General features: G+C 37.5%; 1 protein-coding gene across 7 annotated transcripts in view; it reads left to right on the top strand.

Annotated features, from left to right (window-relative positions):
* Positions 1-16,889, top strand: part of DCAF6 (DDB1 and CUL4 associated factor 6) — a 132,716-nt gene that overhangs the window by 74,392 nt on the left and 41,435 nt on the right. For 5 of the 7 annotated variants that reach the window (XM_027046136.2, XM_027046133.2, XM_027046138.2 and 2 more), the window contains 2 exons: positions 2,407-2,466; positions 16,767-16,884. In XM_027046136.2, coding sequence (XP_026901937.1) covers positions 2,407-2,466; positions 16,767-16,884 — 178 coding nt within the window. The remainder of the gene's footprint in view (positions 1-2,406; positions 2,467-16,766; positions 16,885-16,889) is intronic. The other 2 variants (XM_027046140.2, XM_027046141.2) reach the window with 1 other exon arrangement.

The raw sequence follows: 16,889 nt of genomic DNA, 5'->3' as shown, positions 1-16,889 counted from the left end.
CCAGGCGCCCTAGTCTGATTTTTATTATGTAATGGGTGCTTTCTGGAAGATATTTATTTCACAGCCAAATGGGGTAGAACATGCAAACATACTGACACAATCAGCACTGAACTAATTTTATTGTGTTAATATTTGGAAGCACTTCTGTAAGTTAGAAGTTATGGGTACTGTATTTATGAATATCTAGTGGTATGAAAACATGTCACTTCGCATGTTTATGTGCCAGGAAAATAATCCCTCCAAAAAACAGCTGCATGGTGCCCAAGATTGAAAATAGAACAAAACAATGATCAAGAAGGATTTCTTCTTAAAGATTGGTTTTTCAAGATGGAAGGAACAACAAATAATTCCCCAGCTACGTACAGTATTGTGACAGATATAAAACCAGTGAGGAAACCCTTTTCATTTAATACTATTTTAATGTAAACTTTTTAAATACCTTAAATCATTAAAGAGATTGAAAATATATAATTTTGAGGAGATAATAGCATTCTAGATCTTTCGTTAATGGGTTTTTTAGAGACAGACTCTTTCCTAAATTTTTATCTATAAAATTAAATAAGATGGTCTTTATTTCATAAGATTTGTACATTCCATAATGTTTGTGGAAAAATTTAACATTTGAAAAACAGATTACCTAGAGAGTTGATAGTTTTCTGAGTGCTCTTAGTTATAAATGAGAGTACAATGAAATGTAGAACAAACACAAATATAACAAAAAATATTTCATGAAATGCTTTCTAGGAGGATTCTCTAATACTTCACTGTGATTCAAATTTTTGTTCAGTTTTTCTTTACTTTAAGGAATACAGTTTTGGTCTTCTAAAAACCATCTTATCTGTTCTTGAAAAACAACATAGGTAGGAATGTTGTATCTATCCCTGAAATGGATAAATGAGAAGAAACCTTAGAAAGGAAAGCAAAGCATGGAGAGATTCAGGAACTGATTGAAATCCTATCATTTCTTCTTTCTTTTTTGTGTTGTGCAGATTTGTTGAACTGAATGTTCTGATGAAGAGGTGATAAGTAAGGATAAGCCAAAGCTATCATTCAGATGATGATCATGCGTTATCCAAATCTAGTAATTCAAAAGTCTCTGAGCAAACGTATCAGAAGGTAGACAATTTAAAGTTGATAGAAGTGGTCCTAGTGGCAAGATTTAGACTGTTAAATGTACAAATTGAAGCAATCAGGATATACTGAAAAACTTTTCTTAGCTATTAAGTTAAGGACGCTCTCAACTCAAGATATTTTATCTACCTTTGGGGAATAAAATGCCATTATGAATAGAAACTGGTGACTATCCAAAAGTGCAAGGTTTTTGTCTCGTTAACATTTGCTAAGTACTGGAACACAGGATATTAGAAACTAGTAATTAATCTTACATTTTGGGGGAAGCTGTGCTTATTATCCACATATTCTAGCCCCATTGGGACACTGGAACCCAAGCCAGGACTTAGTAGCCACCTCCTATTCCCTGGTGCCTTGCTTAAGTTACTAGGTCCCTAGGATGGCCAGGAAGAAAGAAGCTTAGATCTAAAAATGTCACACGGCTAATTATTGTCAGAACCAGGTTTAGAATCAAAACTCAGTAACTCCAAACCAATGCTCTTTCCATTTTATCATGCTGCCTTTTCCAAACAATAGAACCCATTTATAGAACAAATTCTTACACAGAAACTCAGTGCATCAAAAGGATGAAAAATTAAATGTTTTATTTGAAGCCGGGGTGGAAAGCATGAAGCCCAGACTGGCAAGCCTATTCCTTTCCTCTCTTTTCCTTTTCCCACCAGGCCCCTAAAAACTAAGGCTTCAACAGACTACAGTTTTAATATGCACAACATATCTTAGAGTTTTTAAAATTATCTGTGTTTCTGTCATGGCGATTACTTCATTGAAGTTTTCTCTTACAAACCATTTTCTTTGTCTCACGTCTTCACTTGAGCTCCTGTTTCAGCTCAAGGTGCAATACCCACCGTCTAGCAGAGTGTAGTGAGCATCTCATTTCATGCTTTGAATCCTCCAGTCCAGAACGAAAGCCATCTGTAAGGGGCCAGAAAGGGGTTTAAGAAGGGGAAGGAGTCTTCCGTCTAGTGAAAGAGATAACTCTAGTTCTGTGTTATCTACCTTGTACCTTGTGCCTATGCTAAGTGAATTTGACAAAAGGTATATGCATGGAAGCAGAAGAATATTTTCTCAGCTCATTCTTAGTTTGCTAAGTGCTTGCGTGGAATAACCTGTCTGAAGCACATGGCCCTGCTTACTCACTGCTTGGGAAATATACCACAGTACTTACTTCTGTTCTCTGCCCTTATACATTTGTTTCTTAAGCTTAGAGTTGATCATGACATTGCTGTGCAGTTTTCTGCTGCTTACTTTTAAGTTGAAATCTCATTTTTGTTTCAGATTCTCCTTCTTCTGTGGTTAACAAACAGCTCGGATCCATGTCACTTGACGAGCAGCAGGGTGCGTGCAACAGGAGATGCGCTATGCCCATCCACCCATAGTTTTATTGCGATGCATAAACCAAGCTCTCTCTCTCTCACTTTTTCGTAGCATTTCGTTTTGATTATGGTCTAATAGTCAGTATTTTGTGGGCTAAATTGCCCTATGTGGTATTGTGCATAAAGGTCCTCCTTGGCCTGTGCGGATTATTTTCTACGTAAACTCAGTTTATTTCTACCTTTGGCCCCTTATGCCATCTTTAAATTCTCTTTTTATAACAATATTGTAATGGATATAAGCTATATCTACCTTTAAAAGCTGAGGTGTCATAAAACTGTGTAGAACTGTGGGGTGAGGTTACCATATTACCTAGTGGCTGACCTAGAAAAGGTTATTTGAACATACTAATATTCTGTATTACCAAATGGCTATGGTAATATGTCACTTATCCAGTGGTCAGACTACTGATAGCTTTAACTGTAAGGAATACAATTATGATCTCATTCTGTAGGGAAAATAGTGTCCACAGGTACTTGGCACGTGTGAAGTAGGAGAGTGTAACATCAGCTTGAGAGCTCTGAGCACAGCCTGATGAGCCAGGTGACTTATTTTTCCAGCTTTGTTACTAGCACATCAATCAAGGACAGCACAGAGATGGATTGGTAGAGGAAGACGTTCTGACCATGAGAAGGGGAAGCTGAAAAGAAGGATGGAAAGAGAAAGACTCTAAAAACGAAACAAACAGGCCGTTCAGAATTAGGGAAAGCAATTTTACTGCTGTACCTCCGAATTCCCTGGGTTACTCTAAATGTATCGTGATGCAGCTGGTAGAAACCAGTGATGTGAAGTTGTCCAGGATAACTTAAATAATACTTTTCTCTAAGAAGACAGATGCATCAGCTCTCTACTATATTTTATAAATACGTTTCCAAAAAACTGGGAAAAAATAACTTAGCTCTAAGGCCGTAAGCTCTTAGTTGGCTGAAAGTTGACACGTATAGGGTGCCTCATTTGCCAATGGTATTTGGGAACTTCAATATTATTGAAATACCTGTTCAGTGTGAAACAGATCTGATTTTAGCAGTCTTCCTGGAGACATATTCAGAAACTAATTTTAAAACAAATTACTTCTGATCTTAAATTATTCTTTCTAGACCTGAGATGACCACTATTGCTGTGGGTGTTTCTGTTCTTGAGACTGCATGAATGATGAATGAGTTGGTAAATGAAATTTGAGAACTAAGAAATTAAGCATGTTTTGTCTGTATGCACTTATTGTAAAGGTATTAACAGTGAAGAATAATTCCCTTAAGGTAAAGTACAATTATATCACCATGTTATAATATATTGTACTACTGTTTAAAACTGCTCTCTAATCAAAAATCTTTTTTGTAAGGATATATGAATGCAAATAGTGTATCACTACCAGAGAGTTGTGGCCAGATTCATATTCTGTTAATCACATAGAGTAATTTCCATAGATTATATTGAATATTTTATTCAGTTAAATTGGTACTTAATTTACATATGATATGGAATATGGCAGAAAGAGACGAAGAAAGGATAACTCGCAGATTTTTGGCACCAATGCCTGGGTGAATGATGATGCCACTTAACTAAGGGACATTAGTCTTGAGGCAGAAATCAAGAGGTTCTTTGTTTTTTGGCCATGTCAACTATGATATGCCTGTTAGTCATAGAAGGAGAGGTGTTATATAAAAGGGCAAATACTGAGTAGGTTTGGCAGAAGCTATATCATATTAGACTATCACCAATGAACTGTGTAATTAGAAACGTTCTAATGATGAACAGTATATCCAAATGAATTAAACCCTGAGCTTTTTTTTTTTTTACATGCCTTTTTGTTTAGCAGGATTACATCCTTTTTTTTTTTTTAGGTTTATTTATTTATTTTTGAGAGGGAGAGTGCGGGAGGGGGGAAGGGGCAGAGAGAGAGAGGGAGAGAGAATCCCAAGCAGGCTCCGTGCTGTCAGCATGGACGCAGGGCTTGATCTCCCGAACCGTGAGATCATGACCTGAGCCGAAATCGAGTCAGACACTTAACCGACCGAGCCACCTAAGGGCCCCAGGATTACGTCATTTAAAAAGTACTGGGGACTTCTACATTACAGGCTTATATTACCTAAAAATAACTTCTGTAAACATTAAGAGAAACTGCCCACCACGATCTTTCTCATCTGGACTAATACGATAACCTCTCAGCTGGGTTCCTCACACCCACTCAGGCTGCGGCCTGTTCCCAGCAACAGCCAGAGTCAACTTTTAAAAACAAATCTAATCATGTCCTTCATCTACCTAAAACTTTTTAATTGTGTCCCTTTGCCCTTCAAAACAACCCAAGTCCATACCGTGGACTTGACCCGGCCCCTGTCTCCCCAAACTTATCTCAGGCCACCCTTCTCTCACTTACTAAGCTTTTGACAGATAGGTCTGCTTTTAATTCTTCTAGCACTCTCTATTCCTTTCCCTCTCAAAACTCTTATGTATGCTATTTCCTCTACCAAAAGTCCTTTTCTCCTACAGCAGCTTTCTACCCATCAAATGTCAGAAATTCCTTTCTTAAAAATAATATGACATTTTAATTTGAAGTAATTCTCCCCTTTTACTCTCTTTGTGACCTGTTTTCCTTCATTGCATTTGTCACAATTTGTAATCATACAGTTTGAGGATTTGTTTCATCCCTGTATTCTCTAAATGTTGTTTTCATTGACTCTAATACACTATGATACAGATAGATATGCCTAATACCATATCTGTTATACAGTAAACAATAAATATCTGCTTAAATGAGTGAGTAAATGACTTTACTAAGTAGTGGGATGCCTTAGGAGAAGCAGAACCAGATTTATGTATTGGAAAGATGATTTTGGCACGATTATAGATGGTTGATTGGAAGGGGTTAAGATTGAAAACTGCAAGACCATGTAAGGGGCTGTTGTAATAGTCCAGGTGAGAGACGCTCTGGGGTCCAATCTAAGGTAGTTAGAGGTAGGAAATGAGAAAAATGGACAGATTTTGTCAATATTTGAGAGACAGAATTGATGGCACCTTGAGACTGAGTGGTTAAAAATGAATGAGAGAACCATATCCAGGTATCTTGATAGGATAATGGAGAGCGATACCATCAACCAAGATGGGGATTTCCGGAGAAACAGCTGGTTATAGGGGGAGAAGATACATGAGATTTTCTTGATATGTTTAAGTACACTGAGCTCTCCAAATTGAGAAATCTTACGGACAGACAGATGGATATATGTGTCTGGGAGTCACTGGAGAGGTCTGAGGGGGAGATAAAAATTAGGAATCATCAGTTTACAGATAGCAGTTGAAACCGTGGTAGTAGATGAGACTGTCGAGGAAACGAGGGTCAAGTGAAAAGAGCAGAGTGTACCCTGCAAGAGCAAGCAAGAGGAGAGGATTCGGCCAAGGAGACCGGAAAGGAATGAGCAGAGGAACTGGCAGGGCAGAAAGGATGCCGAGTTGGGGGGGGAGCGGGGGAGGGGGGAAGCAAAGTTCGAAAAGGAACTGCCCAGCAGTGACCTGTGAAGCGACGATGTCACGTCAAGACTGAGGGATGGTTTTGGCCTTTGGTCACAGGCCGCTTACCCGTTGTTGCCGTGGCCTGGCAGTTTGAGTGGCGTGGTGGGGGCAGAAGCCAGACAGCAGTGGTTTGAGGAGAATGATTTTCTTTTGGAGGCGGAAACGTTAGCACATAGATGACTCTTTCCATAAGCTCATTTAAGAATGAAAAGGTAGAGGAAAGGTAATGTCTGGGACAGGGGTTGTGGTTTCCAAATGGAGCACGCTGATAAAATAAGACAGAATCTTTGTCCGAGAGGTTAAAGGTGTAGGGAATAGTTGATGTCCCCTTAGTGCTGTTATTTCACGTTTTAATCTTTGTCAAGACTCTTGTGTTCCACTTTACCCTGTAGAACAGGAAAAGTAAAGTTCATAGGTTTTCTTTCTGAATATATCTCTAGGGATTATTTAATCATGTTTCAAGTTTCTTATTCATACTTTTAAAGAGACGCTGTTACATTTTTTTAATTGATAATTCAGTTTCATACTTATTTGACAATGTTCATCTTACAAGCCCTGAGGTACTTTCACATTATTGTGTGATATCCCACCGTAGTGCATAGATTTCTTTATTTGAGGGGGTTACCAAGGATAAAAATGCTACTAATAAAAATTTAAAAATTGGGGTGCCTGACTAGCTCAGTCAGTAGAGCATGGGACTCTTGATTTGGGGGTACTGAGTTTGAGCCCCATGTTGGACAGAGATTACTTAAAGTCTTAAAAAAATTTTTTTTTAGTTGTAGTGGATTTGCTTCACTAAAAGACTTTTTTTTTCTTTCAGTGTTTATATACACATTATTGCATTGGTTGGTCAGTCACTGTTTTTGTTTATCTTGAATTTTTGACAGAAGCACAACATTTTTTAAATAAAAGTATATTTAGTCTAAATCTTCAGAGTCTTCAATGCAAGCTGCCTGGTTGCTGGTTGGCCTCAATAGTTCTTTTCTTTTATCAAAATATTTTCCTAAGAAACAAAATGTCAAGGAAATAAGTGTACAACATGCATATTGTTTTTATCCTATCGTAAAATACTTTCCAATATCCTGCAAATAGAGGGCTTTGTACACACATTGACAGCCTCTCTGTGCTAATTAGAAACTCCTTTTGAGTAAGCACAATGATACCTGTGCATTGTGTTTAGTTTGAACAGCGTTTTAATGAGTAGTTCTGGTGTTTCTTTTCATTTATATCTTTAATTATGTAATGCCTACTGTATTATAAGGAAAACAATCCTCTTCTGGCATATATTTCTCGTGCCTACTTACATTATTAAAAGTAACACATTATTTTCTGTTAAAAATATTTAGGCCAGTGATATCCCCCTTTTAAAACAATGGAAGAAACCTATGACCTTAACTTTTAATTTTTGACGGAGTATAAGAAAATTGTTCTGCCTGGGTTTTAAAGTGTGGCCGTGACTAAAGCCAAGTTGCTGTATATCCATTACAGTGACAATCATCGGGAAGTTGATAATGCTGTTGCGTTTGAAACTTAGGCCCGTGGGCGATTGTGCACCTGCCAGACACCAATTTGTAGCTTTAGAAATACAAATTTTAACTCTCCACTGTGTATATGCACAAAAGCAGACTTCTTTCGATGTCCATAAGATGTTCACTTAGAGGATGAGACTTGTGGGTTACCAGGAACCAGTGGAACAGCTCTGACTGACTCCACTAGGGTAGATGGGAAATGGGAAAATGGGACCTGTCATGCCTTCCCTTAAGGTCATACACTGTCACCAAATTACAATTTCATTTTAGTAATTTCATGACAGTATTACTTCAAGTAGTATTTTAGATCTCCATTAAATGTACTTTGACAATTCTAATTTTTGTTAAATAAATATTTAACTGTTGAAGCCTGCTGCAGTAATGGAAAGTACAAATTCAGTATTCATCATACTGGAGTGTATTTGTAAATACTGTATCTTAAATTCTAAAAAAAAAAAATGTTAGTGAACTTAGAATTCCTTCTAGATTTTTTATATTCCAAAAAATTAATTATCACTTCGTTGCTTAGAAGGGAGCAGTTAGTCTCCCTTTCCCCAACTATTAAGTCTAGATTCTTCGTGTTAGTGATACATTTGTTCTTTTGAAAGTTAAACCCTATTTCATTTTGAGCATATTTGTATGCTCACTCGTTCTCCTCTCCTGCTAACCAAATCAGTATCTCTGTCTGTATATCCAGTTAAATTGTTTTCTAACTCAGAACTGTGTATGATAAAAATAACTGACATTTATTGAGTTTTTAGTGTGTGACTGGCATTGTGTTAAGAATTTTACATGCACTATCTCATGTGTTCTTATACAACAAGTACTAATGTTATTCTTATTTACTGATGAAGAAACCAAGACTCCCAAGAAATATAGAAGGACAAGTGAAATAAGTGATGGAGCCATATTTGTATGTCTGTGTCATTAATTCAACTCATATTTAATTATCTGGTTACTTGGGGCAAGTACTGGGCTCACACTAGGATGCATGCTCCCTGTGCTGGGAACATAGTGTTGATTAGCAATAACAGTGTTAATAATCATAATAGAGTTGGTTAACTGTAATAATAACAATAGCAGACACACTTACATTGCATATTCTTTGTGGCACACATTACTTTGAGCAAGTTTTATTTGTTCATTTACTTAATCCATACCATGACCTTATACCATAGGTAGTTACGCTGATTTTCCAGATGAGGAAACTGAGGCACAGGGAGATTAAGAAACTTGTCTGAGGTTACCCACTGTAAGTGTGCCTTAGTGTTATAAATGTGATCCAGAACTAAGCCTGACTCTGCCATCTGTGATCATAACTACTCTCATCTAACAGTAAAGACAGATGATGAAAAGATAACTCTAAGTGTGGTGAGTGTTATAAAAGAGGAAATAACAGGGTTCATTGGGGAACACGTAAGAGTGAGTCTTCATGTCTTCTGGTAGGGGGCTAAATACGGCATCCGTGAGGACGAGATACTTAAGCTGAGGTCTGAAAGAGGAGTATGAGTAAATTAGGTGAAGGGGAGTGAGTACAGGCAAGCAGGAACAGCATATGCAGAGGCTCCGAGATAGTCACGTTAGCATGACATGAGCGTCCCACTGTGGCTGCAGTGTTCCTTGGCTTCAAGAGATGGGTGGGGCCCAGATTGAGAAGGACCTTTGGGAAGTTTAAGGTTTGGGATTTTATTTTAAGAACAGCAGGAAGCTAAGGAAGGATTTAAAATAGAGAGTATGGACTGATCCATCTGGTTTGTCCAGAATAGAGTATGGAGATTTGACTAGAGACAGAATCACTTAGGAAGTTCTCCTGGTACTAACATTTTGACCCGATTGATGATAGAAGTCTGGGGAGAGAATGAAGAGATTGAAGAAATATTTAGGCTATAGAATAAACAGGATTTGATAATAGTTGAATGAGGCAGGAGATTGAGGAGGAGTCCAGAGTATAAGCTGCAGTAACCACTTTAGAATTTCTCTGTGGGGGTGGTTTAGTAATGGCAAGCTGGTTGGAGGGACCAGGATGAGAGTGTGTGTCTTCACATATTTGTAGTTGTTTGGGGGAGTTACTGATGGAGATTAACAGATGACATTTCTGGCTGCTGTAAGGCTAACTCCCAAGTTTCGATTGAGCACAGTTAAGTGGGTAGACACATTCTTAAATAGGCAACCCTGGAAAAGGAATAAGGTATGGGAGGGGATGCGTAGAAGGAGGTGGGGATCGCAGACTTGCTTTTGAATATGTCGATTTTGAGTTTTCCGTGTGAGAGACCCACGTCTGTTGGAAAAGGCTGTTGGGCAGTTGATTGCATGGATATGGGGCTTAGAAAAGGTGTTAGAGGGTCACCTGGCTGGCTCAGTGAGTAGAGCATGTGACTCTTGGTCTGGGGGTCGTGAGTTGAAGCCCCACATTGGGCCTGAAACCTACTTAAAAAAAAAAAAAAAAAAGAAAAGAAACCCCTTTTTTAAAAAAAGGAGGAAAAGATGTCAGAGCTAGAGAAATGGGGAATTTTCTGCATATAGATAATAATTGAAGCCATAGAAGTAGATGAATTGACAAAGATGAATATAAAACGTGAGGGGAGAAAATACAGTATCTAAAACATCTCAGAAAAAAATCAGAAAAATTCCAGAATTAAAGATTTTGCTAGAGGAGATACAAGAGACAAAGAAGGAACCAGAGAGGTCAGAGGTAGAGTAGACCACCAGTACAGTGTCATGAGATTGAGAGAAGAGAGATTCTCAGATACAGGAGAGCTGTGTATCTGAGTGCTGCTGCTAGGTCAAGCAAATGGTTTCCAGAAATTCTCCACTAAATTAATCAGTGTGGAGGAGATTGATCAAATTAGAGCAGTTTCACAGGCTGGTAGAGACAGAGGCCACGGTAGACCAGGGGGTGAAGAAATGGAGATGAGAAATAAGAAAAGCATTTCAAAAACATTTTTGTAATGTTTGTTTGTTTCTTTGTTTGTTAATTTTGAGAAAGAGAGAGACCAGGGAGGGGCAGAGAGAGAAAGAATCCCAAGCAGGCTCTGCACAGAGCCTGCCAATGCGGGGCTCCGAACTCACAAACCTTTGAGATCATGACCTGAGCCAAAATCAAGAGTTGGACACTTAACTGACTGAGCCACCAAGGTGCCCCAAGAAAAGCATTTCAAGACAATAAGCAAGGAAGACAGTAGCTGGAGGGGAAAATGGTTAAAGAGAGTGTTCTTCTGAGCTGTCTGCCTCGTTTGTTCATTTTCACCTGGAAGTCACATACTGATCTGTTTTGTGTGACAGGCAGGTTTGGATTTTTTAAGAGAGAATATTCCCGGGGAAACAGAAAAGAGAGATACTGAGTAAGGATTTGGGGAGGGTTCCTGTGCCACATGGCGTGGGCATCTTTACCTGTTTCCGTCCTGTGTGTTCTCCTCAAGACTGAATGTGAAATAGGAATAGGGACTCTTATGAACAGAGAGCTGGAAGGCTCACGGGTCTGCAGCAGGGGAAGGAGAGCCTAGGTAGCTGCTGCATTTCAGCCCGGAAATTGTAAACGTCACTGGGAATATGAAACCAGGCACAGTCTGAACCTACATGTATCCAAACTCATGTTTAGATTCAATTTACATTTCTGTGTTATGTCATGAAAAAAGTTCTTGGATTAAAATTAGTATAATTGATCTAGAGGTTGAGTTTTGATTGTCAGGGAGATATTTTGACTAGAATATTATTTCCAAAAGATTTTACAGAAGAGATTTCCTAAGAAATACCAGTTTTAAAGTTGTGCTTTCTTTGGTTTTGGCTTCCAGAACATCATTTATGTATGTAAAGTCAGATCGCACTAGTGAGAACACTTATTTTTAGAATAAAATGCCTTGCCCCACAGTCATCTGTATGGTAGATAGGTGTTTTCTGTGAAGAATCTACTCCTAAAAGCAGTTTCTGCACTCTGAATCAGAATATGCCTTCTTATGCAAATGATTGGAAGAACTGGATATCCAGTAGTCTGAGGTCTGCAGAAAAATTACGGATTCCTGACCTATAAAATGAAGTGTTTCAAATTGTTCTAAAAATTATATTTGAGAAATTTGCCTTCTCTTCTGTGCAAGTCAAGTAAGTTGGGAGCAAAATTTGAGAAGGTAGTTGAGCCTTATTGATGTGTCTACATTTTTTTCAGAGAATTTCACCGTATGTTTTGCTTCCTTTTAGATGTATTTATCTTTTTAATTTTTTTAACATTTGACTTAATGGAATGAGAAGTGGCAAGAAGTTCATTGCAGGGGCGCCTGGGTGGCTCAGTGAGTTGAGTGTCCAAGTTCAACTCAGGTCATGATCTCACAGTTCATGAGTTTGAGCCCCGTATCGGGCTCTGTGCTGTCATCGCGGAGCCTGGAGCCTGCTTCTAGTTCTGTGTCTCCTTCTCTCTCTCCCCCTCGCCTGCTCACGCTCTGTTTCTCTCTCTCTCAAAAACAAGTAAACATCAAAAAAAAAATTTTTTTTAGTTCATTGCATAATAGAAAATACTTTTCATAAAGAATATACTATTTCTGTATTATCCACCGCTTACCTAAGCTACTCTGGGGATTAATGTATGATCATACAGTTACGAGAGTGACGGAGGAGCAGAGAAATGTTGGGCATAATGATTCTAAACAAATTTTTGTGGCCATATCCTCATTAATTATCTTAATTTTGATTACTCTTTAAATTTATATATAGGATAGGTCTCCAGGGATATCCTAGCTGAAAGTTCAAACATCTGTTGTATCAATATTTAGATGATCTATAAACCTAGTTACCAAGATAGCCTATTTTGTGCTACTGTCAGCACACTTAATTTTTGGCATGATTCTGAGCCTGTGTTTTTAGAACCACAGAGGAATATAATTTCATAATGTCAATGCACAGATGAAATGGTTTGAGTACATGTGTGTTACCAAAACAAAATTGTTTGTGGTTCATATCTGAAAGGCTTGGAAGGTATCTAATTAAATAAAATTCAGAGAAGTTGCTTTCAAATTATATTCCAGACCATTCTAAAGTTTTTTTCTGAGTCACTATACTAACCTGAAAGGGCTCTTATAACATGTCTGGAGAGGATCTTTAAAATTGGGTCTCCAGAATTTCACGTTATTGACTATTCACTTGTAACCTCGAAAATGAAGTCTTTTACAGTATGTGGTCTTGATTTTTATGTGGTTATTATTGTGCTTTTGAAACGTGTGTTTTTAAAACAGGTGGTAGTTTGCCTTTTTAGCACTTCAAGCTGCTGTCACCAGTTTTTAATAATTATTCTTAAGTAAGCAATATAAAATAGCCATCTCTAACTTCAGCAGTGTTGAACAAATTGAAAGTGATTTTTCCCCCACTACACTGCCCTTGTGCTGAGAGCACACAGTTTAATTAATTTTATTCTCCTATAATGTTTTTAGGAGAAGGAGAAATAGTCCAGTCTCTAAGCACCCTAACCAGAAGATGCAGCACAATTTTCCAGTACTCTGAGGCCAAAGTGACAATTTGGGTTACCAGAACCGTTATCAGTTACATTAATATTGCTGAAATGGATTACACATCATTCCTGAGAAATAGTACCACGAACAATTGGTATTTCTAAACTAAAATATTTAAGCAATCTTATTTTCTATTTTGTATTCAAGTTACTTCCAAGACAGCGTAGTCAGTAGGAACTCTGTGTAGAAGGAAGCCTAGATGGCGAGAGAAAAAAATCTAGCTCAGAATCACCTGTTTCACCATCTGTAAAGTGGAGGTTTAATACAGGACGCACCTGTCTCCTGGGACATAGTAATGCTTAAGAAATTCTTGTTATTATTATGATGGTGCTTTTTATATAAAGTCATTTGTTTAGGTGAAGTTCTAACCACAAGGGCTCTTAGATTAAAACTTTTACTTGTTAAGCAAAAAATATCTTAGTTACATACTTCTCTCTGTTGTGTGAGGTTTTGAATAATACAGTTTTAATTATATATACATATGTATGTATATATATATTTCAGTGTTTATTTTTGAGAGAGAGAAGGAGAAAGCAGAGAAGGGGCAGAGAGAGAGAGAATGAGAACCCCAAGCAGGCTCTGTACTGTCAGCACAGAGCCCGATGTGGGGCTCGAACTCATGAACTGTGAGATTATGACCTGAGCCAAGATCAAGAATCTGATGCCCTGAATAATAAAGTTTTTAGATTGTGTTTGCCGATATAAATGGTTACAAATATTTTTTCAAATAGAGTAAAAATAAGAATTTAATTTTTTAGTTTTTTAAAGTGGATTTTTCTCAGACATTTGTAGCTTAAAATACGTATTATATCAGAAAAGAATTGTGAATTAATTCGCTAGTAAGCCAGGGATCTACATTTCTGAGAAGATTCAACCTGGTAGGTTGTAGATGATCAAGAAGAGGAGTATTAAAGTAAGAATAGATTGGAACAAGCCAGGAAATGAATCCTAAACTGTGGGTAGATACTCTTATTAATGCCTTAGTTATGCATTGGGTGGTGTTTCTGCCAGAAGCACTCGTTATTTACATGCAGTCTGTAAGGAGTTAACTAGACTGAGGGGTCTAAAGTTTGTGTAGCTAACAGAAGAATACATTCTGTTTATACAGCGGTGACCCAATTTTACCCCAGGCTGGTGGGTTCATTAACAATCTCAGTGAACAAATTCTGTCAATGATAGTCATTTTATAAATTAAATGAATACCACTGTGTCTTACGTGACTTAACAATATGTAGATTGTATTCATGAGAGATTAAATAATAACTTATGGTGGTAGACACCGTAAGGAAGACGGTTTAATTAATATTATCTTAGGAAGCTTCTTGCTTTGCGGGGGTGGAGTGCTGCAATTTAAATAAGATATTTTCCACACCATTCTGACCTCTGGACAGAGGCTGTATTCCTGCAATTACAGAGTGCAAGTCTCTATAGCTGTCTCTTTAATTCTATACAAAAGGAAATTTTTGATACAGCGTATAAATGGCTTCGTACAACTTATGTTGCTATAAGTGAGGTGGATGTAAGAAATTCAGTCCTGTAATTCTCTCACCCCTTTTGTTTTCTATCCCTTCTTTACTTTTAACAGAAAAATAAATAGGGGTGCCTGGGTGGCTCAGTCGGTTAAGCGTCTGACTTTGGCTCAGGTCATGATCTCACGGTTCATGAGTTGGAGCCCCGCATTGGGCTCTGTGCTGACAGCTCAGAGCCTGGAGCCTGCTTTGGGTTCTGTGTCTCCTTCTCTCTCTGCCCCTCCCCAACTTGTGCTCTGTCTCTCTATGTCTCTCAAAAAATAAATTAATTACAAAAAATTTTTTTTAAGAAAAATAAATAGCAAAGCACTTTATAAAGTGTTGTGACAGATAATAAAGGAACCAGCCCAGCTCTGCCTCTTAGTTTCCTGGATCATTCAATCTTGCAGCTGTCTGTCCTCATCAAGGATTATGATGGTGATTTGGGCAGCAGTGGGCCAAAAATTTCAGCAACTAAGAATAAGGGAAATTTAATTTCAGCAATTAAGAATAAGGGAAAACTATGTGTGGACAAATGACTACCAGCAAATTTCTCAAAGTTGGTCAAGGGTAGGACAGATGTCTTAAAAGTCCCATTCTTAATAATTTTATGCAAGCTAAACATCTGTTAATTCAGTTATTTTCTTGGAATACCATTTGATGAAATACCTCCTTTAAAACACTGAATGTAATACTGAATCTTTGAAAGTTGTATTGGATTGTTAATTTATTCCCAGTGGCTGTGGCAATGACATAGTCATAACAGTAGTACAGAAACAAAGTGTTTTTACCATTTGGGAAGCCAGCTTTATAATTTACTGACACTGTTATTTTCAAATAGCAATTAGTATTACAGGAGAGGATTTCTCAGGAGTTAGAAGTGAAGACCCAAGAACTGAAAGCCCTGAGTTGTATTACCAGCTTGATTTCTCATCCCTAGGAGAGAATCCTTTTCCCTTCTACTATAGCTCTCCATTGGAAGTCTTGTTAATTGCCATTTCATAGGATAAAAGTTAGAGCAGAGGTTCTGTCGGATTCTCTTTTAGCAAGCGCTCTAGCGTCTTCAGGAGGAATACAGAAAGATAGAAGTCTTTCACTGCAGTATAAAATGAACGTAATAACCAAAGGGCCTGAATAATATAGGTTTTATGAAGTTGTTACTGCTTTTGTTATTTTCCAAGACAGAAGGCTTACTATTAATAATGTATCAGTTCTTAAACTGATAGCAAGAAAACAGTTATATCACAGAAGAGTTTTCTTTCTGCAAGCAACTGGCAGAAATGTTACATGTTTGATTATATAGCAGTTTGTATTTTCTGTGTATGCTAATGTTCCCTCAAGCTATTAATCATCATAAAAAGAAAAAATTTTTAAGCTTTATTTAATTTGGTGTTTGACTATCCATGTACTCTTTTGGGGAGGTGGGGAAGGATAACTTTGGGGTGGTCTATATCAATTTGTGTAGAATTTCTTGATTTTATTTGCCATTTTACAAAGATTTAATATGTTGAGATAGATAATGTATCATGGACATCCCCTATAGATTCTTAAGGTGAAATTACGATTTCCATAGTTTAGAAAACAAATTCCTGAGATTAGTCAGGAGAGGAAGAGGAAATATACCAAAACATATGATCTTATAGCAAAGAGAGTTTTAGAAATATCAAAAGCATATTAAATTTTCTTTTCCTCCCCTCCCAATAGAGTGCAGGCTATAATCCCTTGCTAGATTATAAATCTGTGAATTTGAAAGAACAGAAAAAATTTGATAGCCTTTAGTTGCAGCAGAGTTTTTACTGAACAGCTGCTTTCAGAGGCCTGGCATCTTGCTTCTCAGTGCTTCTGAAGGAGCCAACGTTAGTTTATCGTGATGCTCTAGCAACTAAAGAATGAAGTCGTGAGCATTCCATTACATGAAAGTACCAGTTTATAACATAGCTCATTGCTTGTTAATATTCTTTGATTTCCTAATGACTAAATATGACTCTCAAATGTGTGTGATTTCCATCTGAATTGAAGGGAGTCATGTACACAAAAGTAGAATTTGATGCAGTGCCACTTTGAAATAGTGTTTCTATAACACTTGCTTTTGAACTTTAAGTGAGAACCGTAACAGATGTGAGAAAGAACTATGACAAGGACAGCCTAATGTAAGTTTTATAAATTTTAGGAAATGTCATCTTTTTATTGGTTTCAGAGACTTTTTCAAATGTTTTAAACACAATTTTCAGATAACAATAATGAAAAGCTGAGCCCCAAACCAGGGACAGGTGAACCAGTTTTAAGTTTGCACTACAGCACAGAAGGAACAACTACAAGCACAATAAAACTGAACTTTACAGATGAATGGTAAG

Source organism: Acinonyx jubatus, chromosome E4 (assembly GCF_027475565.1).
Source record: "Acinonyx jubatus isolate Ajub_Pintada_27869175 chromosome E4, VMU_Ajub_asm_v1.0, whole genome shotgun sequence".
In the NCBI taxonomy this organism is placed as follows: domain Eukaryota; kingdom Metazoa; phylum Chordata; class Mammalia; order Carnivora; family Felidae; genus Acinonyx; species Acinonyx jubatus.
The sequence above is the reverse complement of the archived record's forward strand: the minus strand, read 5'-3'. Positions and strand labels throughout refer to the sequence as shown.